This window comes from Pygocentrus nattereri, chromosome 28 (assembly GCF_015220715.1).
Source record: "Pygocentrus nattereri isolate fPygNat1 chromosome 28, fPygNat1.pri, whole genome shotgun sequence".
Lineage (NCBI taxonomy): Eukaryota > Metazoa > Chordata > Actinopteri > Characiformes > Serrasalmidae > Pygocentrus > Pygocentrus nattereri.
The window spans coordinates 6764724-6791642 of NC_051238.1; the positions used below are offsets into that span (position 1 = coordinate 6764724).

A 26919-nucleotide genomic window follows, 5' to 3' on the forward strand; every position below is an offset into this window, starting at 1 on the left:
CTATCTTTCCGTCTGTCTGTCTGTCTACCTATCTTTCCGTCTGTCTGTCAGTCTGTCTGTCTACCTATCTTTCCGTCTGTCTGTCAGTCTGTCTGTTTACCTATCTTTCCGTCTGTCTGTCTGTCTGTCTGTCTGTCTTCCTGTGTGTTTCTTTGTCCAACCATCCATCCATTCATCCAGTACAGTCCCCCAACACCCCCCCCCCCCACTCCCCCCCCCCCCCCCCCCCCCCCCCGAACCTTCGCTCGGCTTATCCCCGTCCTGATTGGTCAGCTGCTAGAACAAGCCTCCGGCGTCAGGCGGCGCTTTTCTGAAAAGCAGAGTTTCTGGAGTGTGACAGTGTGACGGAGCTGATAGAGCCGTCCTTCCAGACAGGGAGAGAAGAGTCCGTGTCCAGCCGCTGTCCCTCCAGCTCCTCCGCTCGTCATGCCGGACTCCACGCTGCCCGTGCCCAGGCGCCTCGCCTACGCGGTCGGCCACTTTCTGAACGACCTGTGCGCGTGCATGTGGTTCACCTACCTGTTGTTGTACTACCACTCAGTGCTCAGCTTTCGGGACACGAGCGCCGGGCTGCTGCTGCTGGTGGGTCAGATCGCGGACGGGGTCGCCACGCCGCTGGTGGGCTACGAGTCTGACCGGACACGAGGATGCGGCTCGTACGGCAGAAGGAAAACCTGGCATCTCATCGGTAAGGGGGGTGCAGGGCTACTGTCCAGTCCAGTCCAGTGACTCCGAGCTTACAGAGTCCAGGGACTTTATGAGAAGCTTAATGTTAAAGAAATGTAGTGGTGTTGGGAAGCAGACCACCTGTGAAAGCTCCCTCACAGACAGTTATTCCATGAAATGCTTAGCTGACAGATGTCTGAGACGCTGTTTTATGGTGCACACGAGAAAGTTTTAGCCCAAAACAGTTTTAAATGCATTTATTGTGAAGAGGTGCATGCAGGGCGTTATGAGGCAAAATAGTTCCCAGTGAAAGCCTAATCCTTTGGATCTGTAGATGTTTCAGCATTATCGTTACATACAGAACACACATGGGTGTACTGGTCATTTAGGACGGTCAGTAAAATGCCTATATTTGTGTTGTAGTCATGGTGACCCCTGGTTCCTATGACCACCACTGTAAGTCTCTACAATGAACCATTTCACACCAGACCACTCTGTATACTCTGTATATAAAGATTGAATGATGCAGAAATTTTTGAAAAATGGATGGAATTCCCCTTCAGCATTTATGAAAATAACTAGTGATACTTCAGGGATTCCTGGACAAATCTTGTATTAAATTAGGACAATCAATTCAGTGCATTAGGGGAGGTCATGGGCTGGAAGTTGGGGAACTGGCCCTGTGACCAGAAGGTCGCTGGTTCAATCCCCAGAGGCGACAGCACATGACTGAGGTGTCCTTGAGCAAGACACCTAACCCCCAACTGCTCCCCGGGTGCTGTGGATTGGGTTCCAGTTGCTTTGACTTACTGCACAGTCTGGTGTTCCCCGGCTTGTACTCTTGACATTTGACAGTCGCAAAATTAACATGCAACGCTATTGTTAATAGCAAATAAATGCAACGGTTGGTATAGTGTAGTGAATACCATCTGGGGTTTTGCCCAGTGGGGTCTGATCCCCGCCTGGGTAAGCACCCTACACTATACCAATAAGAGTTCTTGGGCAAGACTCCTAACACCACCTTCGCCTACCAGTGTAAAATGATCAAATTGTAAGCCACTCTGGATAAGAGCGTCAGCCAAATGCCGTAAATGTAAATGAACTTGATAAATGATGATACGTGCTAATGCTGAGAGCTGAAAAATGTTTATTCTAGTGGCAGAAACAACAGAACAAAATGGAATTAAACCCAAAAAAGAGAAGTAGGAACTAAATGTGAGGGATTGAAATGGAATTGAGGAAAATGAAGATTTGCTAAAACTTTATTTTCTGTTCTCACAGAAATGTGTCTTTCACCGAAACCTCCATCCAAAACAACCACCCAAAATATAAAAAGACTCAAAAAATTAATATAATTTTTAAAAAATTGTGATAGAGCTGAACAAATCCAAGTTTGTACATCTGTTGGTGTTTAGCTACTCAGAAACGGAGTAGCTGAACGAGAAACTGGGCGGCGGTGAACGACGTTTGTTCGTTTGATGTTTGTTAATGACGCCTTTAGAGGGCGGCGGTGAGGAACGTTTGTTCGTTTGATGTTTGTTAATGACGCCTTTAGAGGGCGGCGGTGAGGAACGTTTGTTCGTTTGATGTTTGTTAATGACGCCTTTAGAGGGCGGCGGTGAGTGACGTTTGTTCGTTTGATGTTTGTTAATGACGCCTTTAGAGGGCGACGGTGAGTGACGTTTGTTCGTTTGATGTTTGTTAATGACGCCTTTAGAGGGCGGCGGTGAGGAACGTTTGTTCGTTTGATGTTTGTTAATGACGCCTTTAGAGGGCGGCGGTGAGCGACGTTTGTTCGTTTGATGTTTGTTAATGACGCCTTTAGAGGGCGACGGTGAGTGACGTTTGTTCGTTTGATGTTTGTTAATGATGCCTTTAGAGGGCGGCGGTGAGGAACGTTTGTTCGTTTGATGTTTGTTAATGACGCCTTTAGAGGGCGGCGGTGAGCGACGTTTGTTCGTTTGATGTTTGTTAATGACGCCTTTAGAGGGCGGCGGTGAGGAACGTTTGTTCGTTTGATGTTTGTTAATGACGCCTTTAGAGGGCGGCGGTGAGGAACGTTTGTTCGTTTGATGTTTGTTAATGACGCCTTTAGAGGGCGGCGGTGAGCGACGTTTGTTCGTTTGATGTTTGTTAATGACGCCTTTAGAGGGCGGCGGTGAGCGACGTTTGTTCGTTTGATGTTTGTTAATGACGCCTTTAGAGGGCGGCGGTGAGGAACGTTTGTTCGTTTGATGTTTGTTAATGACGCCTTTAGAGGGCGGCGGTGAGGAACGTTTGTTCATTTGATGTTTGTTAATGACGCCTTTAGAGGGCGGCGGTGAGGAACGTTTGTTCGTTTGATGTTTGTTAATGACGCCTTTAGAGGGCGGCGGTGAGCGACGTTTGTTCGTTTGATGTTTGTTAATGACGCCTTTAGAGGGCGGCGGTGAGGAACGTTTGTTCGTTTGATGTTTGTTAATGACGCCTTTAGAGGGCGGCGGTGAGGAACGTTTGTTCGTTTGATGTTTGTTAATGACGCCTTTAGAGGGCGGCGGTGAGGGACGTTTGTTCGTTTGATGTTTGTTAATGACGCCTTTAGAGGGCGGCGGTGAGCGACGTTTGTTCGTTTGATGTTTGTTAATGACGCCTTTAGAGGGCGGCGGTGAGGGACGTTTGTTCGTTTGATGTTTGTTAATGACGCCTTTAGAGGGCGGCGGTGAGCGACGTTTGTTCGTTTGATGTTTGTTAATGACGCCTTTAGAGGGCGGCGGTGAGCGACGTTTGTTCGTTTGATGTTTGTTAATGACGCCTTTAGAGGGCGGCGGTGAGTGACGTTTGTTCGTTTGATGTTTGTTAAATACGCCTTTAGAGGGCGACGGTGAGTGACGTTTGTTCGTTTGATGTTTGTTAATGACGCCTTTAGAGGGCGACGGTGAGTGACGTTTGTTCGTTTGATGTTTGTTAATGACGCCTTTAGAGGGCGGCGGTGAGGAACGTTTGTTCGTTTGATGTTTGTTAATGACGCCTTTAGAGGGCGGCGGTGAGCGACGTTTGTTCGTTTGATGTTTGTTAATGACGCCTTTAGAGGGCGGCGGTGAGCGACGTTTGTTCGTTTGATGTTTGTTAATGACGCCTTTAGAGGGCGACGGTGAGTGACGTTTGTTCGTTTGATGTTTGTTAATGATGCCTTTAGAGGGCGGCGGTGAGGAACGTTTGTTCGTTTGATGTTTGTTAATGACGCCTTTAGAGGGCGGCGGTGAGCGACGTTTGTTCGTTTGATGTTTGTTAATGACGCCTTTAGAGGGCGGCGGTGAGCGACGTTTGTTCGTTTGATGTTTGTTAATGACGCCTTTAGAGGGCGGCGGTGAGCGACGTTTGTTCGTTTGATGTTTGTTAATGACGCCTTTAGAGGGCGGCGGTGAGCGACGTTTGTTCGTTTGATGTTTGTTAATGACGCCTTTAGAGGGCGGCGGTGAGGAACGTTTGTTCGTTTGATGTTTGTTAATGACGCCTTTAGAGGGCGGCGGTGAGGAACGTTTGTTCGTTTGATGTTTGTTAATGACGCCTTTAGAGGGCGGCGGTGAGGGACGTTTGTTCGTTTGATGTTTGTTAATGACGCCTTTAGAGGGCGGCGGTGAGCGACGTTTGTTCGTTTGATGTTTGTTAATGACGCCTTTAGAGGGCGGCGGTGAGGGACGTTTGTTCGTTTGATGTTTGTTAATGACGCCTTTAGAGGGCGGCGGTGAGGGACGTTTGTTCGTTTGATGTTTGTTAATGACGCCTTTAGAGGGCGGCGGTGAGCGACGTTTGTTCGTTTGATGTTTGTTAATGACGCCTTTAGAGGGCGGCGGTGAGCGACGTTTGTTCGTTTGATGTTTGTTAATGACGCCTTTAGAGGGCGGCGGTGAGTGACGTTTGTTCGTTTGATGTTTGTTAATGACGCCTTTAGAGGGCGGCGGTGAGTGACGTTTGTTCGTTTGATGTTTGTTAATGACGCCTTTAGAGGGCGGCGGTGAGTGACGTTTGTTCGTTTGATGTTTGTTAATGACGCCTTTAGAGGGCGGCGGTGAGTGACGTTTGTTCGTTTGATGTTTGTTAATGACGCCTTTAGAGGGCGGCGGTGAGTGACGTTTGTTCGTTTGATGTTTGTTAATGACGCCTTTAGAGGGCGGCGGTGAGGGACGTTTGTTCGTTTGATGTTTGTTAATGACGCCTTTAGAGGGCGGCGGTGAGGGACGTTTGTTCGTTTGATGTTTGTTAATGACGCCTTTAGAGGGCGGCGGTGAGGGACGTTTGTTCGTTTGATGTTTGTTAATGACGCCTTTAGAGGGCGGCGGTGAGCGACGTTTGTTCGTTTGATGTTTGTTAATGACGCCTTTAGAGGGCGGCGGTGAGCGACGTTTGTTTATTTGATGTTTGTTAATGACGCCTTTAGAGGGCGGCGGTGAGTGACGTTTGTTCGTTTGATGTTTGTTAATGACGCCTTTAGAGGGCGGCGGTGAGCGACGTTTGTTCGTTTGATGGTTGTTCATGACGCCTTTAGAGGGCGGCGGTGAGTGACGTTTGTTCGTTTGATGTTTGTTCATGACGCCTTTAGAGGGCGGCGGTGAGTGACGTTTGTTCGTTTGATGTTTGTTAATGACGCCTTTAGAGGGCGGCGGTGAGTGACGTTTGTTCGTTTGATGTTTGTTAATGACGCCTTTAGAGGGCGACGGTGAGCGACGTTTGTTCGTTTGATGTTTGTTAATGACGCCTTTAGAGGGCGACGGTGAGTGACGTTTGTTCGTTTGATGTTTGTTAATGACGCCTTTAGAGGGCGGCGGTGAGTGACGTTTGTTCGTTTGATGTTTGTTAATGACGCCTTTAGAGGGCGGCGGTGAGTGACGTTTGTTCGTTTGATATTTAACTGCCCAGTTTAATACTTCAATCCAAAATAAAAACAGGAAGATTTTAAATGGTTTATTGCAGTTATTTATGTAGCAGTTAATCATCATCTAAAATGTCATGGTTGAGGCAGACGCAGCTGCCTCAGTTTGTTTCACTTCTCTTTTCTCCCTCAGAGTGTTTCTGCTGCTCTAGCTGAAGTTATATGCTGCTGTTATGTTGTTTGGTTTAATCTGGTTTAATCCAGGATTATTTTACAATCAGCTTTAGGTCTTGGTTGCTTGTCATCAGAACTGCTAAGCCAGGTCCTTTTACAGCCACAGCAGCGTTGTTTTAGCTCCTCTGTGGTAACAGTGTATGAGGAGATGAATTACTTGGGCCCGGTCCCATTTCTTCTTTTTGCCCCTACCCCTTGGTTTCGAGTGTCACCCTAACCCTTTGGAACTGGGTTACAAGAGGTGTAGTGGTTGAAATCTTCCCCTATGAACATACACAAAGCTTCATCAACAGCTACTAGCGCTGCTCTGTGGACGACCCGGCCCATCTTCAGTGACAGCAGAGGAGGGTAAAGTTCAGCTCCTCACTGGTGGGCTTAGAGCATCATACGCCTTAAAAGAGGGGGGGCATTATTTATTATTGCCCACTGCTAATTCTTTGGTGATGTGAAGCTGAAACATGTTCAAATTTTCCTGTTCCACCTTAAATGGTGCAGCAGTACATTCTGGCACTTCAGGCGTCAGAACTGCTGGACTATTTAAGGTAGAATGGGAAAGTTAGCTAGCTAGCTACTGAGACATTAGCATGCCATTAGCGTTATTTTTTGCTTGTTATGTAAGAAAACGACCATAATGCATTGGAAAGACGTTAAACAGATAAAACGGTGGTTATCATAATTTTTTATCAGAGAAAATTCTCGCGTTTGTTGGCTTCTTTGGTCGGTTGTGCTGCCGTCTTACCGGTTGTTTTTTTTTCCTCATAACTCTCTGTTTGAAGTGTGACTCTGAAAACCCTCCGTTTGGAGGGCCATGCAGCCCCAGCACTTCACCCTCCCCCTCCATCTCAACAAAAATCGGAACACCCTACCCCTAGACGTGAATGCGCAAAACAGAGGCCTAAGGTCTGAGTGGTAGGGGTGAGGGGTGACAAGGGATTGGGCCTTTGTTTACGTTCAGGAAGGACTCTCCCAACACTGCTTCTGGGGGTTCAGCATCCTCTTTGAACTTTTGTTCTCCCTCCTTGTTTAAGGCCCCTCTAATATTCAGATGTTTCTGCACACCTTGCTTAGCCATAATCAGGCATGTTGCATTGATGGAGGTCCAGGAGCTGGATTGGGCACCCATAATATACACAGATGCCAAAGAAAAGCATTGAGAGTGGCAAAGGACAGGGTCAGAGGTGAGCATTACATAACGGGGGGTACCGCGTGGACCCAGGCGGCTGCACGTTTTTGTTTAATTCCTCATCTGAGCCAGGTAACTGAGGACAGTGGAACTAATACCACTGTAATAAGAGTGCTGAGCGGTGATGTGGTGTGTAATGTTGTTTACGCTGCATGTTGGGTTTGAAATACAGATAAAACATTGTTATTAATATTATTGTTATTAGGGAGACACAATCATATCGAATTCATATGACTTCAACGACAGTGGCAGATAATTCTACATTTCTGTTGTGTTGTGTCCATTTTCCTGATTCCCCAATCATGATGTTGTTTTCATGTGCTGAGAACAGTCATATTCATTTTACATGTCATTTTCCAGTCTCTGTTTCTACCTCACAGAATGAAGCAGGCTGTTTTTTGTTACTGTGCCTTTAAGACTGAGCTCCGTTCTGATTGGCTGTCCTGTATTGTACCTGCTTCAAAAGGCAATCCAGACTGAAACATGCCTTATAATTCAGCATGAGAGGGCGGAGCTAAACTGCTGTAGGCTGAATAGGTGGATGGTTTTCGTGACATGACAACAACAAAGAATTCAAAATAGACTGTGTTGCAGTTTGTTTTCTGCTCATGTTCTGCAGTGAATGCGCTCTATTAGAACAGAAGGTTAGGTGATGCTAGATTGTCCTAAAATATCTGGACTTTAATGTTGCTGGGTTTTTTTTCATCATAGGAATGAATGTATGTAAACATGTGTACTGTAAACATTTTAGCCAGCATTTTTGAAGTCCCACTTTATTCATTTAATAAATATTTACATATCGGACTGAATATCAGATATCAGCATCACCATGGAATTCCTATATCAGTGCATCCTTCGTGAATACTTATAACTGTACTTTTAGCCATTGTAGCTGATAAGCCAAGACATTTTTTGTGTCCAAATTTTGTTTATTTATGTAGTTATTTGGTGCCAACTGCACAGCTAGATCAAACACTTGCTACATACTGTGTAGAGTTATTATTCAACCTCTAATAGATTTGCTTATGTGGCCTATGACATTGTATGACACTCTGTTACCTGTAAACATGGACAAGCTAGTTAAAGCTGGAATTTTGATGGTTTATTCAAAAAGCTGTTTATTATACAGCAGGGATTCTCAGTCCTGATCCTGGAGATCTACAGCCTTGCAGAGTTTAGCTCCAACCCTGATCCAGGTAATGAAGGCCTCAAGGAGAGCCGGATGATGACACCCAGGTGTCCTCAGGGTGGCAGATCTCCAGGACCAGGTTTGAGCGCCGCTGTCGTACAGTAACTCCAGTGATTTGTGTCTGTCTTTCAGGGACCGTCAGTGTTCTGGTGTCTTTCCCCTTCATCTTTAACCCGTGCGTGGGGTGCAGAGTGGGGACGCCGCAGTGGGTGGGGCTCATCTACTTCATGCCCTTCATCATTGTCTTCCAGTTCGGCTGGGCTGCCACTCAGATTTCCCACTTGTCGCTCATCCCTGAGCTGGTTACCTGCGAGCACGCCAAGGTTGAGCTGACTGCTTACAGGTACGCGGCATTTCCTCTTTCTTTCCAAGCTTGCTGTGATAGCAGTGCAGCAAAGTGGCTTGATTTAGGAGGAAGTGGTGGAAAGTATGACTGTATATCTCTGTTGCAGGGTTTTTGTAGTTACCTAAAACTAGGCCTAAAACGGAAGCTTGGCATGAAAAATGTGCCCATTAACAGTAATAAAGTATACAACAGTAATAAATATACAAACTATTTTTTGAAAACGTGAAAAGTAAATGAAAACTTTAATATCTGCTGCAGAACTTTCTGAAATAAAGAAAAAATGTAGTTTTCATTTCTTTAGTGGGTAAATGACCATTTAAAAGTGGGCTGCTTCTTTTTTTTGATATTCCACCCATATCATATACCTACGATCACAGCACTCATAATACTAAAATCTAAGACTAAAACTTATTAAATAAAAAAACTAGTACCTCTCAGGAAACAAAAACAAAACTAAAACTGATGAATAAACTAAATGAACATAAACTAACAGAAACTAAAATGAAATAAACAAACTAAACAAAAGCTTATGAAAATTCAAAAACTGTAATAACCGTGGTGTAAAAATTGGTCTTGCTTTTTTTTTTTTTTTTTTTTTTTTTTTAAGGAAATGCTTTAGTGCATAATAAAAGTGATAGAAGTGTGACTAGAAAACTATTTTACACAATAATGAAATGTAGAAAATGCAAAAAAACCAAGTAGTTTATTTTATATTTGTTTATACAGTAAAAGTAGAAGTTCCTCCCTTTACTCCTCTACTTGAGTAAAAGTACCTTCAAATGTACTTAAGTATAAAGTAAAAGTACTAAAAGAGTAATTCTGGCTCTGATCTGGTCCTGTCATCATTTTTATAACCAGACTGGCTTCATGAACTCATTTCAGGTGAAAGTCCTCCAGCGTCTCTCTTGGTAAACCAGTCTTTTAATAGAACGTCATTAATTAGTGAGGCCGATGAAAAATTATCAAAAGCATTAATGATTGGTGCTCTGGCTTTGCGCTTCTTTCGTTTTGACATATTACATTTTTATACACACAGAAACCAAAAGGAACGACAGATTTCTCAGAATGTAGGAGGAAAAAGTCGGATATTAGACTCTGAAATGTAGTGGAGTGAAAGGAGAAAGATGCCCAGAATGGAAAAATTTCAGTACAGATACACCAAAAAATACCAAAGTACAGTAACTATTTTACATGTACTTTGTTCCTGTCCACCACTGATCTGTAAATATTACTGGGCAGCAGAAATCGGATAGTTATGGAACAGAGGGGAAGGCCGGTAAACTGGGAAATGGCATGAGCTACTGTCTTCACATAACCCCAATCATCATTTCATCAATCTAAAATAGAAATACTTTTATACCTTATTTTATTTCTCTTGTACTTTAACTTCTGTCTAGATTTATTTCTATTTTGTATTTTTCTGCATAGTTTATGTAAGCTTATGTATAATTATATGTCTGGCTACTGAAACACTGCAATTTCCCTCCGGGATCAATAAAGTTCTATCTATGTATCTAAAATCTGCCACCAAGCAAAGACACTGAATGTGGAGCTTTATGTACATTTTGTGGGACTGCCCAAAAATGTGTGCCTTTTGTCAGGAGGTAGTTGATTATAGCTCTTCTTTGAATAACATACAGTTCCTCGTGGATCCTGGCCCTAATTTGTTGAATGATGACTCAAGGTTTTACCTCACGACAACATCCCGGAATATGTGGCTGGCTGGCTTAATTGCAGCCATAAGATTTCCTTCCTTATTAGCTACATGAGCCTCGTATCAAAAGCTGAAGAAGCAAACTTCAGACACCGAACTTTCAGGATAAGAGGGGAAAGTTTTCAGTTTTTCAGTACCTGCTCCTGAAAGCGGAGCCAGAGTGCTGGAATGGAGGTTATGAGCACTTTTTTAGTCATGTGATGCGTTTTTCATCCCACACTGGGAACGAAACCACACAAGAGGAAGTTCTCTCATCAGACGCATTCTTAGGAGTGTGTTTGAAAGGAGAAGAGCGTGAAAGAGACGAATGTGGCTCTGGCTAAGCGTGATGATGGGGAAAGTACCTTAACAAGAGTCTTGTGTCAGAATACAAGGGAATCAGACTCGGCACTGTGTTCTAAGCGTCCGTCCTCGTGTTGTACTTGACTGAGGAGATTAGCTTGTGTTACTGGATACGGTTACAGTATGTTTGCATATTACAGCACAACAGCCGAAATGAAGTCCAAACAGAAGGGGCTCTTGGCCAAATCCTCAGTGTTTCTGCAAAGTCCTGCTGGAGCTTGAACATGAGGGTGTTTAGTCCGTGCCAAAGTGCTTCACGTTTTACATGCAAGTGCAGTTCCTTTTTGGACCACCTTAATGTTGGACCACTTTTAACATTGCGTAACACCTAGTGCCTCAGGTCCAAATTTCAGTAAGACTATTTACTTGAGGCGGCATCCTTGTGTAAAACTAGCATTTAATATTGCTGGTTGTGTTATGTAATATTCTGTAGCCTTTGTTGGTTCGTCATTCACAATTTTTTCTCTTTTTTCCATTTTTGTCCATCAGTGTTATTTCACTACAGTACCCAGCATGCATTGCACAAACAAACTACCACTGGCAATCCCCCCAATGGCAATAGGGAGATCCACTGGTATAGAGGCTAATAAATATATTCTAGCAGTGACATTGGCTGTCTAGCTTCCTTCTACAACAGCCTGCCAGTGTGTGGGGAAAAAACATTTCACATTGCCATTTTCCTCCCACCTTCAAAATGCATCATCAGAAGGGGATTTTCCAAGTCTTTGAACTTTAAAATGACTTTTGTTACTATTGTGGCACCTCTGTGAGGTGATTGGGCTGGTTTACAACAGACGAAGCGATAGTTAAGTGGTTTTATTTGGTCGATGTGTCTCTTTAAGTAAACTGTGGTGAAAAGGCACAGATAAACTGAATGACCATAATTCAATAAGTTGTTTTATTTTTCATGAATGCTGCTTGAAAGATCATGTCTCTTCCTCCTACAGATATGCTTTCACAGTGGTGGCAAACATCACAGTCTATGGAGTGGCCTGGCTGCTGTTCCACTTTCAGCATGCAGCTGATCCGTCCGTGGCCGACCATTTGAGTCAGCTGGACATCCCGGTATTCAGGGTGAGAGCATCACTGCGTCACTGCTGTCGCAAAACTTTACGCCCTTGAAATGGAAACTTTGTAGGAGAAGAGATGTGTGAATTAGGGATGCATCAGGATTCTGTCCTGTGTGTGTGTGTGTGTGTGTGTGAGAGAGATGGCGATTATAAACTGCGCTGGTCAGCACAGACACAGAAAACAGTTTAAGCAGCAGATCAATAGTGAACACACTTGAACATGCTTGACTGTAGCTGCGTTCTCTGTGGTTCTTAGCGTTTCACCATTAATGAATGTAATAAAATTATTTTACTATCTTTATTGGAATTTAATAAATAACACTTAGTAACTAAATAACAACGACTTTTCATAATAAACTTTTTCACCTCTGGTTTTAAAAGTTGTTGCTGTAAATATGGGTGCTTTTTGAACGCTGTTGGTGTGGGTTCATGACTGCTTCTTCTCTAAATGACGAACACTAAAGGGTTCTAGAAGTGCCCCCTGCTGGAGAAACCTCAGACTGCTAGACAGGACTTCCAAAGCCACATGATTGTGATTTACATATATCTAGATATATTTACATACATCTTTTCCAGTGCTTCACTAATGTTTAAGTTTAATGTAGATTAATGTAACCGTATTTATTATGTATTTGCCCCATTTTTTTTAAATCATTTTGTTCACACAATGTAAAGATCAACTGACTTTTCATATGATGTAAACAAAGCAAGTTTTTTTCCCCCCACTTAAAACAGTGTTGTTGTTGTTGTTTCACTCTGCTTGCCTGTCGCCTCATGCCATTAGTGTGACTTGCAGCTGTTTAGGTTTTCTCTGGCTTTTTCAGCCTTGTTAAACGTACAGTACTCATCAAGAATTTAGTCACAAAGCCAAAAAGGATTAAGAGCCTCTAAATCTACTTGGTTTGCTACCAGTGGGATTTTTCCTGCCCTTGCCGTTCTCTACTGATCTTTCTAAATAATGTGTAATGTTCAGATCTAGTGCCAGATCTAGTGTTTATTTTTAATGACTGCCTGTGTGGGCTGGTGAAAAACATAGCAATACATTTAAAGCCAGTATGCAAATCTGCCAGGACAGCTGTACCTTTTAACAGGCCCATATCTTACATTTATCTTAGATGTTTTTCCCCTGAGGTTCATGTGTAATGTTTGTTTTTACCTGGGCTGAAAATTGAACAACAGGTTTTCAAATGTTAAGGTTCACAAATGACACCAAACACTTCTATTCCAGAAAAAAAGTGAGGGAAATTAGATTTTCTGTGATATTGTCCTTTTAAGACTTGTGCATTGTCTTTTATTCTAACCAAAGCAGGAGCTCAGATACTAATACTCATCAGTTGTTTCAAGGCTGTGAATTTATTAAAGGTCCATATCATGGAAAACTGTATTTTACTATTTTTTGTGAAATAGGTTCAAAACATGGCATTCATACTTTCTGTATACTGAAACCAAGCTTGCAAAAAAGGCTTCTTAAACTATTTTTGTGATGTGATATAAAAGATCCACAATGCAGGACAGCCAATCAGAACAGAGCTCATTTGTATCGGTCTTAAAGGCACAGTAATCAAAACAGCCTGTTTATTTCTAAGTGATAGAGAGGTTGGAAATCGGTCATGTAAAAGCTGCACTATCCACTGTTTGAACACTTCTTTTTGACTGCATATATATATTTAAAACAGTGGTTTATCGTAATTAAGTCAAAGCACTGTATTTCTCTGCTCTTTTTCAGGACCTGGCACTGATCGTGTTGGGTATTGGTGCTATTTTCTCGCTCATCTTCCACCTTGGCACACAGGAGAGCGTTCAGTACCGGGATGAGACGGGAGAGGGACACCCACTGCTGCCTGACCTCAGCTCGACCACCAGGCCTCTGCTGCAGTGGAAACACTGGTTTACTGAGCCTTCCTTCTATCAGGTGACTCAGCACAGCTGCACCTGAGACCATACCAAGTTTAGGAGGAGGACAAATGTCTTTTCTTTCCTTTGATGAAGTTTTCTCACCTTCATTCAAAGTGATTTGTTGTGAAACTGTTCATTTACAGTTCCTTTACTGTGCAGTCTCACCATCTCGGTCAAACTGGTCTGATGTGAAACCAGGGGTCGCAATGTCTACCATGCCATTGTATTTGCTATCCAAAACCACCAGTGAAACTACATGTGTCTGTAAATTTATGTAATGTTGATGAAGATAAAATTTTCTTTGTGGACTGATTTGATTGCATGGCCAATAATGCAATTTGGGCCTAAACCTTCTAAAAACTGCCATAAAACAAGACAAGTGTCTCAGCCATCAAACAATCTATGCATCGCTATTTCATGTTACAACTTTTCATGAGGAATCTTTTATAGGTGGATGTCTAGTTTCACATCACCACCACTTTGGACTCAGCAAGTTTCTTAAAGCTGATGTCTGAAAACAGGCTAAAACATGGTGTGTGTGTGTGTGTGTGTGTGTGTGTGTGTGCGTGCACTCTGCTGCTAAAAAGGCAGATGCACCAGGTTGGGGCATCACATCACACATTAGCATCACACAAACAGGCTTAAGAAGGTCTGGCACCATGTTTAGGTCTTTAAATCAACGCTATACTGACAAAGATATGATTGCAATAATGGACAATTCGCTCACATCCTCAGAAGACACGCCCTTCACCAAGTTTTCTTTGAATACTCTTTCAGCACGCACACAATCATCAGATTCATCCTCTCTGTGAAGGGGTCTGAAGCCAGCCCACATTATGAAATGTTCTTCCAAGAGATGCATTCAGTTACATGTTTCCACCAGGGAGGTCTCCAGATCCTCAAGTTCTTATATAGTGTAGCTTAAATTAGATAATTTATACATTTTCTGCATAAAGTCCCCTTTAATAATAGGTGTTTTTGTGAAGATCAGTACAGTAGTAGCTGTAGCAGCAGTAGTAGCAGCAGTAGTTGTAGTTTTAAGTCTGATTACATTCATCTCCAGTGACAACACAGTTCAGTAGTGGACATTTGATGATGCAACTGTTTTAACTGAAAATGCTTGGTTGTAGTCCAGTTGGTTGTGTGTTTGGCTAGATTGATTTTTTTTTTTTTTTTTTCTTCCAATATTGGAGGTTGAAATGGTTAATTTGGTCATTTGTGCAGTGCTCAGATAAGAATGTAAGTGTAAGTCGTTGTGTTTTTGTTCTGCAGGTGGCTGCTCTTTACATGTGCACTCGACTCATCGTCAACCTCTCTCAGACCTATATCTCTATGTTCCTGATCAATTCTTTACTACTGCCTAAGGTAAGGGACGTTTTACTTTGACCGAAACAACAAACAAATCAATCGGTCAGTCAATTTATTCTTATGGCACGTTTTGTGGTTGAGGTTATAGAACCTATAGAATGTTATAGAGTAACCTTTATTTGTTGTATTGAATGGAAGCTGTGCTGTGTCTGCAGAAATACATCGCCACTATTCCTCTGGTGATCTACGTCAGTGGGTTTGTGTCCTCTCTGGCCATGAAGCCGGCCAGCAAACGCATCGGCACCACCGTGAGTCCACACACCTCTTCTAATTATCAGCATCCTACATGAAATGGTACACGGTATGAGGATTAAATGTACAGTATTTATCATATAATCACGTCCTTCTGTTTTCTTATTATTATTACTGTTATAGTTGCTATGGCTGCATCTAAGGCAGCATGCAGCTGTGCTAAATTATAAGGAGCCCAAATATCACAAAACTTGACATTGTCACAAAACATCCATTCACAATGTTCAGTTTTTTTAGGTTTTTGAAGTTAAAGGTAAACAAGTCGTAACAGTGTTTTGATGAGGAAATTGCTTATTGTAAAGAAACTTACTGACTCTAAAGATTTCTTTACAGTGGTTATAATAGGAACTGGGTTCGCCATGTAAGCTCAAAGCATGTACACAATTACAAAGTAGATGTATACATTTTATTTAATATTGAACATGACCAGTAGACCTATTTGTGTGTCTTGAATATTTATTGTTGAAAATGGTAAAATAGCAAGAAATCTGAAAATCTGAAAGTTTTCTTGGGGAACTATTTTGCCTCACAACACACAGTGCATGAACCTCTCAGCCATGAATTGGTTAAAAAAGTATACGTTTTAAAATTTTAAATTAGTCCAATCATCTCCAAATTATCGACATTCATCTTAAATCTTTCTCTTTGCCATTTCATTAATCTCATTTTGAGAATAAGAAGCGACTTCTGCTTTGTGACTTTTTAGCGTTTGACAGATTCTTGTTGCAGATTAACTGTATCAGCAAACCAGCTGGAGTGATTATAAACACAAATAAGTCCATTGGCCTCCAAATTGTCGATGTTCGTCTTAAATCTTTCTCTTTGTCTTGTTAGCTACTGCATACGTGAGATTGTTGTCGGTGTTGCTATGGTGACCAGCAGTCTGTCAAGGGTGAATTAGCAGTTCTACATTAACTCTGATTTAAGACCATTTATTGTAAAACTGTGTTGAAGGATCAGCAGAGCTTTATTTTACTGTGAAGGAGAATTACTTTATTTTTACCTACAAATCTAATTCTACTGATTTAGATGTTTGTCAAAAACGTTCTAGGGGCTAAGACACAGCTGATTCACAAGCTTAGTTGCTGCCATGTCAACACTAGTGATGACCGTGATTTGTTGAAAGTGTTTGTTGCCATCAAAAGTTTGCAAAAATTGTACAGAGGGTGAGTAAATTAAAGTCGCCTTTTTTTTGTCCAAAAAACGTGTTTGATGCGCAAGATAAAGCTAGTCATGCATGTCTTCACGTCAATTTATTTATGTCAAATTAAAGCCTTTAGAGTGGACCAAATATACCAGCAAAACAGTAGCGCTGCGTTACAAAAGAGTAAGGAAAATTCAAAGTTGTTGTTATACACTGGTTGTTGTTGTTGCTGTTGTTGTTGTTTACAGGTTCCCTATAACTGGGCTAAATCTCTTTTTAAAGATAAATGCTCAGTGTCTTAGAAGTACTGACCACACCCATGGTATATTCAAAGGCATGCTGTGAAGTAACTGATCACAATCACAATAACATCATACTGGCCACCCATATGCTAAATAGTATATCAGTGTAACACACCACTGTTAGTAGTTCATCCAATCATTTGTAAGAACACTATGTGAAAAGAACTCAATTCACATTTTCTTTGACAGTAAATATGTCTTTTTGCCAGTAAGTGGCATCAAAGTGCAATGTTTATACTGTACACTTTGTAGCACATTCATTAGTCTGTAGTTTCTAATATGTGGTTTTAAATGCAGCTTTTAATGAAAATCAGTGATGTGAGGTCTCTCTCTGTTCTCAGATGACATATTTTCTAGGCCTGGTGCCCATCCTGGGTTTTGCTGTCTGGGTGTTGCTGGACCTGCAGATGGGCATTCGGGTGTACGGGGCGGCCGTACTGCTTGGATCTGGATCTGCCATCATTCTGGTCATGTCACTGTCCATGACCGCTAATCTCATTGGAGATCAGACAGTAGGGTCTAGTTTGGTGCTTTTGTTGGTATCTACGAAAATAATGCTGTTACAAACCAACTTTTCTGGTTGCAGCACTGCCGACATCGGCTACAACAGTTTCTCATCAGTCAGACCTTAGTTTTGAGTTTTAGGCACTGACCACAGTTTGTGTTTTGCCATCTTGGCAAGTGAAAGCATCGCTTTAATGCATGAAGTTTGTTTATTCAAGGCATTTAACTTATATGGTCAAAACAACATAAAATTTGGCCTGTATTTAATATTTAGTACATTTAATATTTAATAGTACGGTTAGTGAAAAGTGTTCTGTATCACACCAACAGAGAAGCACACACAGACTGTAATAGAGGGGATGTCACTTCTAACCATGCCACTCTCATCTATAGTAGACACTCAACCCACTAAACCAACCCCACACCCAAAATATCACAAATAACACCTACACGTACATATAACTAACAAACAACTACATTAAACAACACCATTAATCTCTTTTTGGAGGGTGTACGCCTACCATGGCACTTTGTGAGTGGCCGTCTGCATAGCCACACCTCCAGAGTTGGCGCCAACCAAGAAAGTGTGTACCGATCTGAAATAACATCATGACCTCCTCTTTGTTTCTACACTCATTGTCCACTTTATCAGCTCCACTTACTGTATAGGAGCTCTTTGTAGTTCTACAGTTACAGACTGTAGTCCATCTGTTTCTCTGATACTCTGTTACCCTGTTCTTCAGTGGTCAGGACCCCCATGGACCCTCACAGAGCAGGTACTATTTGGGTGGTGGATCATTCTCAGCACTGCAGTAACACTGATGTGGTGGTGTGTTAGTGTGTTGTACTGGTATGAGTGGATCAGAAGCAGCGGTGCTGCTGGAGTTTTTTTAACACCTCAGTGTCGCTGCTGGACTGAGAATAGTCCACCAACCAAAAATATCCAGCCAACTGTGTCCTGTGACCCCTGATTAAGCACTAGAGGATGACCAACACAAACCGTGCAGCAGCAGATGAGCTGTCGTCTCTGACTTTACATCGACAAGGTAGGAGTGTCTAATAGAGTGGACAGTGAGTGGACACAGTGTTTAAAAACTCCAGCACTGCTGTATCTGATCCACTCAGACCAGCACAGCACACACTAACACACCACCACCATGTCAGTGTTTCCCCAGTGTTATCCCCATGGACATGGATGGACATTGATGATTAAGCATAGAAACAAGGAGGTGGTCATAAATGCCTGATTGTATGTAATGTGTGTGTGTGTGTGTGTGTGTATATATGTATATATGTGAGTATATGAGAGAGAGAGAGATTAATAAATAAAGAATAAAGAGAGAAGTTATTAACTGAATAAAAATGTATTGTTTTTTTTTCTTCCTCTTTTTAAAGCAAAGTGGTGCGTTTGTGTACGGAGCAATGAGCTTCACAGACAAGGTGGCCAACGGCCTGGCAGTCATGCTGATCCAGGGCCTGTACCCCTGCCGGTAAGCAATGCGCAAAACATGCACCAAAAGCAAAGCCAGCAGGTCAGTAGAATAGAAGCTTAAAGTAGCAGACAGAGAGGAAGACAAGGACATTCAGACTGAGTTCATTTGTGGAATTATGGTTTAATTTCAGAAATGCTGACGCTGCTGTAGACTGAGATGGTCTTTGTTTTAATGGATGTCTCAGACACTCTGGTTTGTGTTAGGCTGTGTTGTTTGTGTGAGTATGTAGCTCATTGTCTGATGTAGTTTGTTGGTATGAGTACAATGTTGTGTGTTGTTATGTGTTGTCTGTTATACAGCACGCTTGTTTGCTGCCCGGAGTGCATGTGGTTCTACCATGTTGTCATGGTAACGGTAACTGGAGGCGTGGCCCTTGTTGCTGGTTTCTGTCTCTTCACCATGATCTTCTGGCCAATCAGGATTCGCCGACGTGAGTTTAAAAAAAAAAAAAGAAAAGAAAAAACAAATATTCCTGAAATGTCTTTCAGTATGAAACTGTCACATGTAATTTTGCAGATGTGCTAGTTTTACAGCTAAGGGTTGACAAAAATGATTTTTCCCATCAAATGTAGCCAATCAGCCAAGACATGTTTGGCATTCAAAATTTGCTTGTTTAGTTTTGCACTCAAGCAACGAGGCTAATTAATAGCTAAGTAATCAAAAAAGCATGTACCTCCATGCTTTGACCTAACAAGCAGGGGAAGCTTATACCCCACCAATAAGCACTGTGCATGCTTAAATCTTTAAATTCATTAATATATGATACACTACTAGCTACAACAATAAGATTATCAAACAGTAAAACACAGTTTGAGATGTATGATAATTTAACATGCTGTTAGCATCATGCCAATTGATGGACGAGGCGAGAAACAGCAGTCAGAGAAGAAAGTGAGCCAGATTATTTTACATGTCGTGCTCTAAAAAGAGAGCACTCACAGTAAATGTTGTTATTGAAGTTTGACTAAATTGTACTTTATTTGATTTAACATTCAGTTGTTGACTGTATAAGATGTTGATATAACTACTACTTCAGTAAACAGTATATGTATTATAACAATGAGTGCGTTTACATGCACTTAATAATCCGATAACTGCCAAAAATCAGATTTTATCAGTAATCCGATCAACACGTTTACATGCACTTGGGTAATCAGATAATGGGTCTACATGAGTCAGACAGAAATCAGATTTCTGCTTTCTATCCAGCCAATAAACTCGCAGAAGTATACATGACGTAAACGTAATGTAAAACTCAAACTTCATGCCGTGGCTTTTTTTTAAACATCGCACCACTTAAACTGAAAATATGAAAATATACTAAAAGAAATTTGCTATACCAGTAATAAGGAAAATTAATCCTCCAAAGGGGGGGGGGGGTTGGTGGGTTTAAAATAAATGAATAAAAAAAGAAAATATGAACATACATCATCTAGAACAGGGGTCTTTAATTAAAAGTCAATAAGGTACAGTCCGAGAAAATTTCCTCAAGCAAAGGTCCAGAACATCATAACGTCTAACTTGCATCATGACTCAGTGCCATATACTGTTTACTGAAGTAGCCCAGTAGTTATATCAACATCTTATACAGTCAACAACTGAATGTCAAACCAAATAAAGTCCAGTTCAGTCATATTTCAATAACATTTATTGTCGGTTTTCTCTTTTTAGAGCACGTCATGTGAAATGACCTCCCTCTGAATCACTTTCTTCCCTGACTGCTGTTTCTCGCCTCGTCCCTCCCCTGTGTGCGCGCATCACTCACTCAAGTCTCACCCTAATGCACAGATCTGACTGGCTGAGTAGTGATTTTTGAGTCTCTGGACGCTAAACCGGTAGTGCAAAGGCTGGAAAGGTTATGTCGAGTAGCCTCTTAAGCTCCTTGGAACCACCAGTGGTTCCAAAACGCTCTTTGTCATCTTCATAGCTTTCATATTTCATAAGCTCCATTCAGAAGCTGGGTGTCGTATGAGGCTGTAACTCTTCTCACCAGTCTAATAGATGACGTCATTTTAAACCCTTATAATAAAAATAGGACCACCCCACCGAAATTAAATAATTCTCCATAGTTGATCGGTTATAGGTCCAGGTCCGCATAGGACAGCGTCTGGGTCTGGACTCAGACCACGGTCCGCCTATTAGTGACCTGTGATCATTTCATGTTTGATTTCAGCGCCTCTCCAAAAAGCGTTTTGCTGCGTCTCGTGGCGACGCTGCTCGCTTATTTCCAATACTGTTGTCTACTTTCACACATGCACAGACGGCGAAATCTGAAAGAAATCAGAGTAAGACTGAAAAATCTGATTACTGCGCTGAAATCCAGCTCTCTCTATCTGATCTTCTTAATCTGATTTCTAGATCACCGTATGATGTTTACAGGACCATTTGATTAATCAGATAACTGCAGATATCTGATTATGATACACAGTCAATGTTCACTTTCATGGAGGCCTCCGTGTTTGTCCCTACTTGAGCCCAAACATGCAGAGGTTGAAATGCACTTTCCACCTCTGAGTCAAGTCAAACACAGCATTAGATTTCACTGCTTTGCTGTAGGTCTATTTAATTTTTGTTTTGTTTAATCAAAACTTTCATTTTTCATTTTGGCTGAAAACCCAGTGTTGTTTACCACTTTCACCCAAAAACATCTCTAGCATTGGCTGATTGACTACATTTAGGTTAAGGGGGAGGGGGAGCTGCGTAAGTTAGATTTTTTTGCTGAAGTATCACTTTCAACTGCCTCATAATGCGGTTTGTTTGTCTCACGTGTGTTTGTCTGTGTTGTAGACTGAGGAGAGCGTGTTTACTAGCAGGAGGTCTTCTCTGTGGACAGGTGAAGTGTAAACTTTATGAAAATGAACAGAAGCAGAAGACGCCTGAAATGGCATTATAAGTGAAGCGAGAGAGGAGATGTTTACATGCATGAACAACACTCTCACATTACCGGCCAAGTGTAAACTGGAGCTTTCTTCAAAATAATATGGCGTCTTCTCCTTCAGCTGGTTTGATCGTGGTCACTGCAGGAACGCGCTGCCTTGAATCTGCAGCCTGTTTTCTGAGTGTTATAAAGGCATTAACAATGTGGCATTAGCTTGCTTTACTGACACATGTGCTTACATGCATTTTGTCCTGTCTACTTGCTTGTCCTGCTAACTGCTTGGCAATGCTGTGGAACTATTAAGCCGTTTTAACAGACGTGCTTTGTGCACTCTCAGAAAAAAAGGTACGAACCTGTCACTGGGGTAGGACCCCTCTTGTCACTGGGGTGGTACCCTCAAGGGTACATCTCAGTACCTTTAGAAAGGGAACATAACTGTACCATAATCCACTGAAATGATATTTTCTAAGCTGTACTGACTTCACTCACCCCGTCTCGCCTCCAGGCTTTTCATTTTATTGTTCTGTTTTAAAACACTTGGTTATGAAATGGTATAAATATGCACTTTTCACCTGGAAAAAAAGGGCCTCAATCAGACCTTAAAACCACTGCTGTACCTTTGAGGGAACATTTACATTGGTTATACCTTGATGAATGAAAAATGTACCTGCATAGTACCTTTATTTCTAACAGTGAGTGCTTTGGAGGACCATTGCTCTCCTAATAGCGTAGATTTAACCTAACTGAGAGAGTCATATACTGACAGGAATTGGCTACAGCTAATGTTGAAAAACTGGATACATAAAAAGGCATTTCACCGAGTTTTAAAAAAAAATTTCTGCATAATTCAGTTGATATGGTGTAAACAGATTAATTCAGAGTGGTTTGATGTGAAATGGTCCATAGTGGAGGAATGTTATGACAGAGTGGTAATAGGAATCAGGGGCTGTGATGTCTACAATGCATGTCCATTTTATTTACAAATTTGGGACATGGGTAAAGTGCGAATAAAACAGGCAGCAGTGATTTGCAAAGACTTTTGACCTGTTTTCAATAAAAAAAAACAGTACAGAGACAAGATATTAAATGTTTTATCCAGTGAATGTTATTGTTTTTGTGTATACAAATGCTTATTTTAAGTGCGATGCCCAAAAAATGCTGAGACAGGGGCATGTTTAGCACAGTGTTACATCAGCTTTCCTTTTAACATCGCTCAATCATCATTTGGGAACTGAGGACATAAATTGTGAAAGTAGACTTTTTCCCTTTCGTTTTTGATATAACACAGCTACTCAACAGTCTGGGTTCCACTTTACTATGCACACAAATTTCAGAGGGAGGTTTGGACTTGTAGGCAAGGAACTCTAGCACCTGCACTCTCGTACTGTGAAGCTCTGCTGTTGTAACACATGCAGAAAGTTTATTAGTGATAACATGTTGAAATGAGCATGGCTGTTCCTGAAAAAGACGATGTCTAGAAGGCAGCGTATGTTCCTCCATAACGTGCATGTACCTGTCAGCATTAAAAGTGCATTTTCCCAGTCTGAAAGGTAGACTCATCAGACCACAGCACACATTTCCATTTGGAGTCGGTCCATCTCAGATGAGCTTTAGCCCAGAGAAGACGGCAGCGTTTCTGGATTTTGTTGATATTTGGCTCTGCTTTGTGTAGTAGAATCTTAACATGCATTTGGATGCAGCATCAAACTGTGTTTATTGATCAGGGTATTCTGAAGTATTCCTGACCCCATGTGATCAAATTCATTACATTAATTCATTACATTACAAAACAAGTTGGTTTTAATAGTGTTGTACTTAAATTGTTTTGCTAAGGTGATGAGACTTTCCTCACTCATGAAGGTGTTAGTCCTAAAGATTTTTAATTAAGTTGGAACTATCCAAACTTTTGAATTTTTAGATGTGTTAATAATGGTAATGTTGAATTTGAAAAAAAATGTTCTCTTTGGGTGCTGCAATGATCTTCTCTGCTATGAATAGCTTTTAAAATTGTTTTAGGGCTAAACCAAATTGTTAAACAATGGGAGAACAGTGTCTCCTGCATCAGGCACCATATTCACTACCATTTCTGCAAAAGCTTCAGAGGTCTGATTCCTGTCACCACCACATTTCGCATTAAATCACACTGAAAGAGTTTGTTTACATCCGAACCATTTATTTATACAGAAATTGGGAAAATGTGGTGGAATTCTTCATTAATGCATCATTATAATCTTTCTCCTTGATCCTAAAATGTGCTTTCCATTTTTTTCACAGTGTTAAAACAATAGTGCGGTGAAAAAAAATCTAATTTATTCTTTCCCACAATAAATAAACAAACCCATATGGAGAAATAATGTACTTTTTCATATGTTAGATGCATTTGAAATATATTTTTATTCCCAAATGTACTCCAAACACAAAAGTACATTTTAAGCATAAAAATCCTTTTGGCCATTTTCATATGTTATATATATTTTATATGTTTTCAAAGTTGTTTAATGAATGAATTTTACATGTATTTCTTTTCCATGTGGGACAGGATGACCAAATTCAGCCTTAATGTGGCTGCTACTACTGTTTTTATCTGTAGATAAGTGTGTCAGAGTTTGACATGTTTGGCATCTGAAGTTTGCTTCTTTAGTTTTGGACGGGAGCTACAGGGCTAAAGTAGCTAGGAAGCAATGAAAGTTCAACACCACACTAATTAGCATGTTGCTAGCTGCAAACCATCACACTCGCCTCAAACTGTGTTTAGTTGTTAATCAATCTCTTGCTTATGCGGTTTCTGACACTGTATAACACACCTATCCACAGTAGTGAGCCATGACTGATCTAGGCCTTCAATTTGAGCCATAATTCTCAAAACGTGGTCAAAACATGAGGAAAACGCACCTCTGTGATCATGCTAATTTATGCTTGTGTCCCTATGGGGATCTAGTAGTATATTAGCACTAAGCTAACTGCAGTTTTCATTCATATTTTTTGGAAGCTGTTAAACACAGAAATATGTTTTCTAAAAGACAAATTAAGTGACAGACAGGGAAGCATATGTTTTATCAGGTAGCAGTTTCACAGCAACTCTTTCAGTCGGGTGGTTCACTGGTTGGTGTAGTGTAGTGGTTAACACTTCTGCCTTCTACACTGTAGACTGGGGTTCAATCCCCCACCTGGGTAAGCACCCTGCACTATACCAATGAGAGTCCTTGGGCAAGACTCCTAACACCACCTTGGCCTCCCTGTTCAAAATGATCAAGTTGTAAGTCGCTCTGGATAAGAGTGTCTGCCAGCTGCCGTAAATGTGAGACACTTTGTTTAGATTCATTTGAATGTGAGCTGAAATACTGTGTTTGTTTGTTTGATTGATTGTGCTGCAGAAAATGCTACGGGTGAAGGATGAGGAGTACTCTGCCAAATGCCGTAAATGTAGGGAGCACTTTTTTTTTTTTTTTAAAAAGCTGCAGCAAGAAGTTTGATTTTTATTTTAATTTTATTTATTTCGATTTTTGATTTTATGTCACGTCTTCTTCTGTAAGTTTATTGGCTGGTTGCAAAGCAAAAATCCAATTACTGTCTGACTCACAGACCTGGAGTTTCACATTATCTGATTACTTAAGTGCATATAAACAGAATTCGATTTCATGCAGTTACTGGATTATTAAGGGCATGAAAACAGTGAATTAAGTGTAATACTGTAAGACTTGCAGAGTTTCATTAGAAGCACAAACAGGCATTCTTTACTTCACAGAAACCTTTAGGCCTTGTCTGAAGGTCCTGGAGGCTTTGGTTATCTTTCTAGTTATCTATAAAAATGGACAAAATTCAGGCTACAAGATTGCTGCTGTTGTTTTTGGCTTTGCTAACAAACTTTTGTCCATCTTCATACACAACAGTAAGTCACACAGTGTCAGAATCCACATAATCAAGCCTAGGAGAGGTTATTAACAACACTGGTGAGTGTGTGATGGTTTCGGCATAGATTTACAGTTTTCATTAATTGTTAGCTACATCAGCCTCATAACTGCAGTGCAAAACTAAAGAAACAAACTTTGGATGCAAAACATGTCTTGATTGACCACATCTGGGTTAAGGTAGAAAGTGTGCCTAATTTGCATAAATGTTGTTGTTTTTCACCAACACTCATAGTTTTAGGTGAATTGTGTAACTTTGGCAGAAGCAGGACTGCTGAAAAGTGCCTCTAATACGCTGCAAGAGGGAGAAAATGAATAATAATCAGCTAGAATAAAAAGGATTGTGCTATAAGCATGCTGAAGGCAGTCTGCTAAAGCTTTCTCACTCAGAGCCTTAAGGAAGTTTCAGACCTTTGCTTTTGTACCACTCATATCCTTGTGTTATTTTGACCTAGTGTGTTTCTCAGGGCAGGTCTGAGGCTAACCGCAGGCTTGGTGGAGAGATAGCAGGAGAACACGGAGAACAGAAGCATCAGTGTGGTTGGAAACAGCACATTGCGCTCTCTATGGCAAGTGACCGTGGACAGAGGGCTTTCTCTGTGCACACGCATTCTAATGGAGAGCTATGAGGAAGCGGAGCTGTGCGGTTACGGGACTCCTGCCTCAGCACACTTTATTTACGTCCTACTTATTCTTCTTACGCTCTCTTTGTTCTCCATTCAGCGGAATTTGGGTTTTAATAATAGCGAAGTCAGCTTTCTCTACATGTGAAGATGATTTGTAGACCCAGTGAAAACACACCCAAGTACACAGGAGCTCTTAGGTGTGAGTATGTCTATAAAGTGTCTTAGTCTTCAGTTTCTGAGCTCGTAAGCATAAAGTGTTAAACAGTTAAGAGCGCTGATCCGATATGAGGCGCAAAAACTGATCATAGCTCAGCGCGCGTGACGTGTTGAGTGAAGAGTTTAAGAGTATTATTAAATTTGAACTGCCTTTGACCAAGATTTATCGGTGATTCACCAGCCCCACATACACTACAATGGCTCTGTTTAGAAACTTATTCGGATCATTGGAAATTCCATCTGGAACAATAGCCCCATTTGTAATGTTAATCTAACTATTCTAAAGCTCTTTGTCTCATTCGCCTAGTACTGTTCTCTGTAACTGCTCTGAATCAGTTTTGTGTTTTGGGGAAATAAGAAAGGGAATGTAACTCCATGTTTGATTTTTCTGCAGTAACTTTGTACTACAGATGCCAAATGTTACATCACATCCAAGATTTCATCACTGATAGAGCTGTTATTTCAGGAAGAGTTGCAGTTCCTTCTGCTGATGCACTTTATTCAGATTGAATTAATGTCTTTATGTGCAATGCTGTACAGGAGTAATAGGAGTTTTCAATGTTTTGTAATAAATTCTGCACTGGAGTAATAATTCCAAAGCTTCCAAAGTGTTATATTAAATCGCTTTACAGTAGGACAGCGTTCGTAAGGCTACATGATACCTACATAAGCCTTTCACGACATCAAAAAGCAGGCTTTATGACACACAGTGCTTGTTGGAATAAGCGTTATTTGCCAC

The 26919-nt window shown here is 41.3% G+C and overlaps 1 protein-coding gene across 4 annotated transcripts; it reads left to right on the top strand.

Annotated features, from left to right (window-relative positions):
* Positions 1-354: 354 nt before the first annotated feature.
* mfsd12b (major facilitator superfamily domain containing 12b) lies at positions 355-26774 on the top strand. 4 transcript variants are annotated; one of them, XM_017718180.2, is made up of 11 exons: positions 355-688; positions 8254-8464; positions 11471-11597; positions 13320-13505; positions 14762-14854; positions 15013-15105; positions 16897-17067; positions 18455-18549; positions 18852-18982; positions 21340-21385; positions 25794-25943. In XM_017718180.2, the coding sequence occupies exons 1-10, from the start codon at positions 427-429 to the stop codon at positions 21342-21344; spliced, it is 1374 nt and encodes a 457-aa protein (XP_017573669.1). In that variant the 5' UTR covers positions 355-426; the 3' UTR covers positions 21345-21385; positions 25794-25943. The 4 variants fall into 4 exon arrangements, with proteins under 4 accessions (XP_017573669.1, XP_017573668.1, XP_017573667.1 ...); XM_017718179.2 differs by having other exon boundaries at positions 25806-25943; XM_017718178.2 differs by having other exon boundaries at positions 25811-25934.
* Positions 26775-26919: the final 145 nt, after the last annotated feature.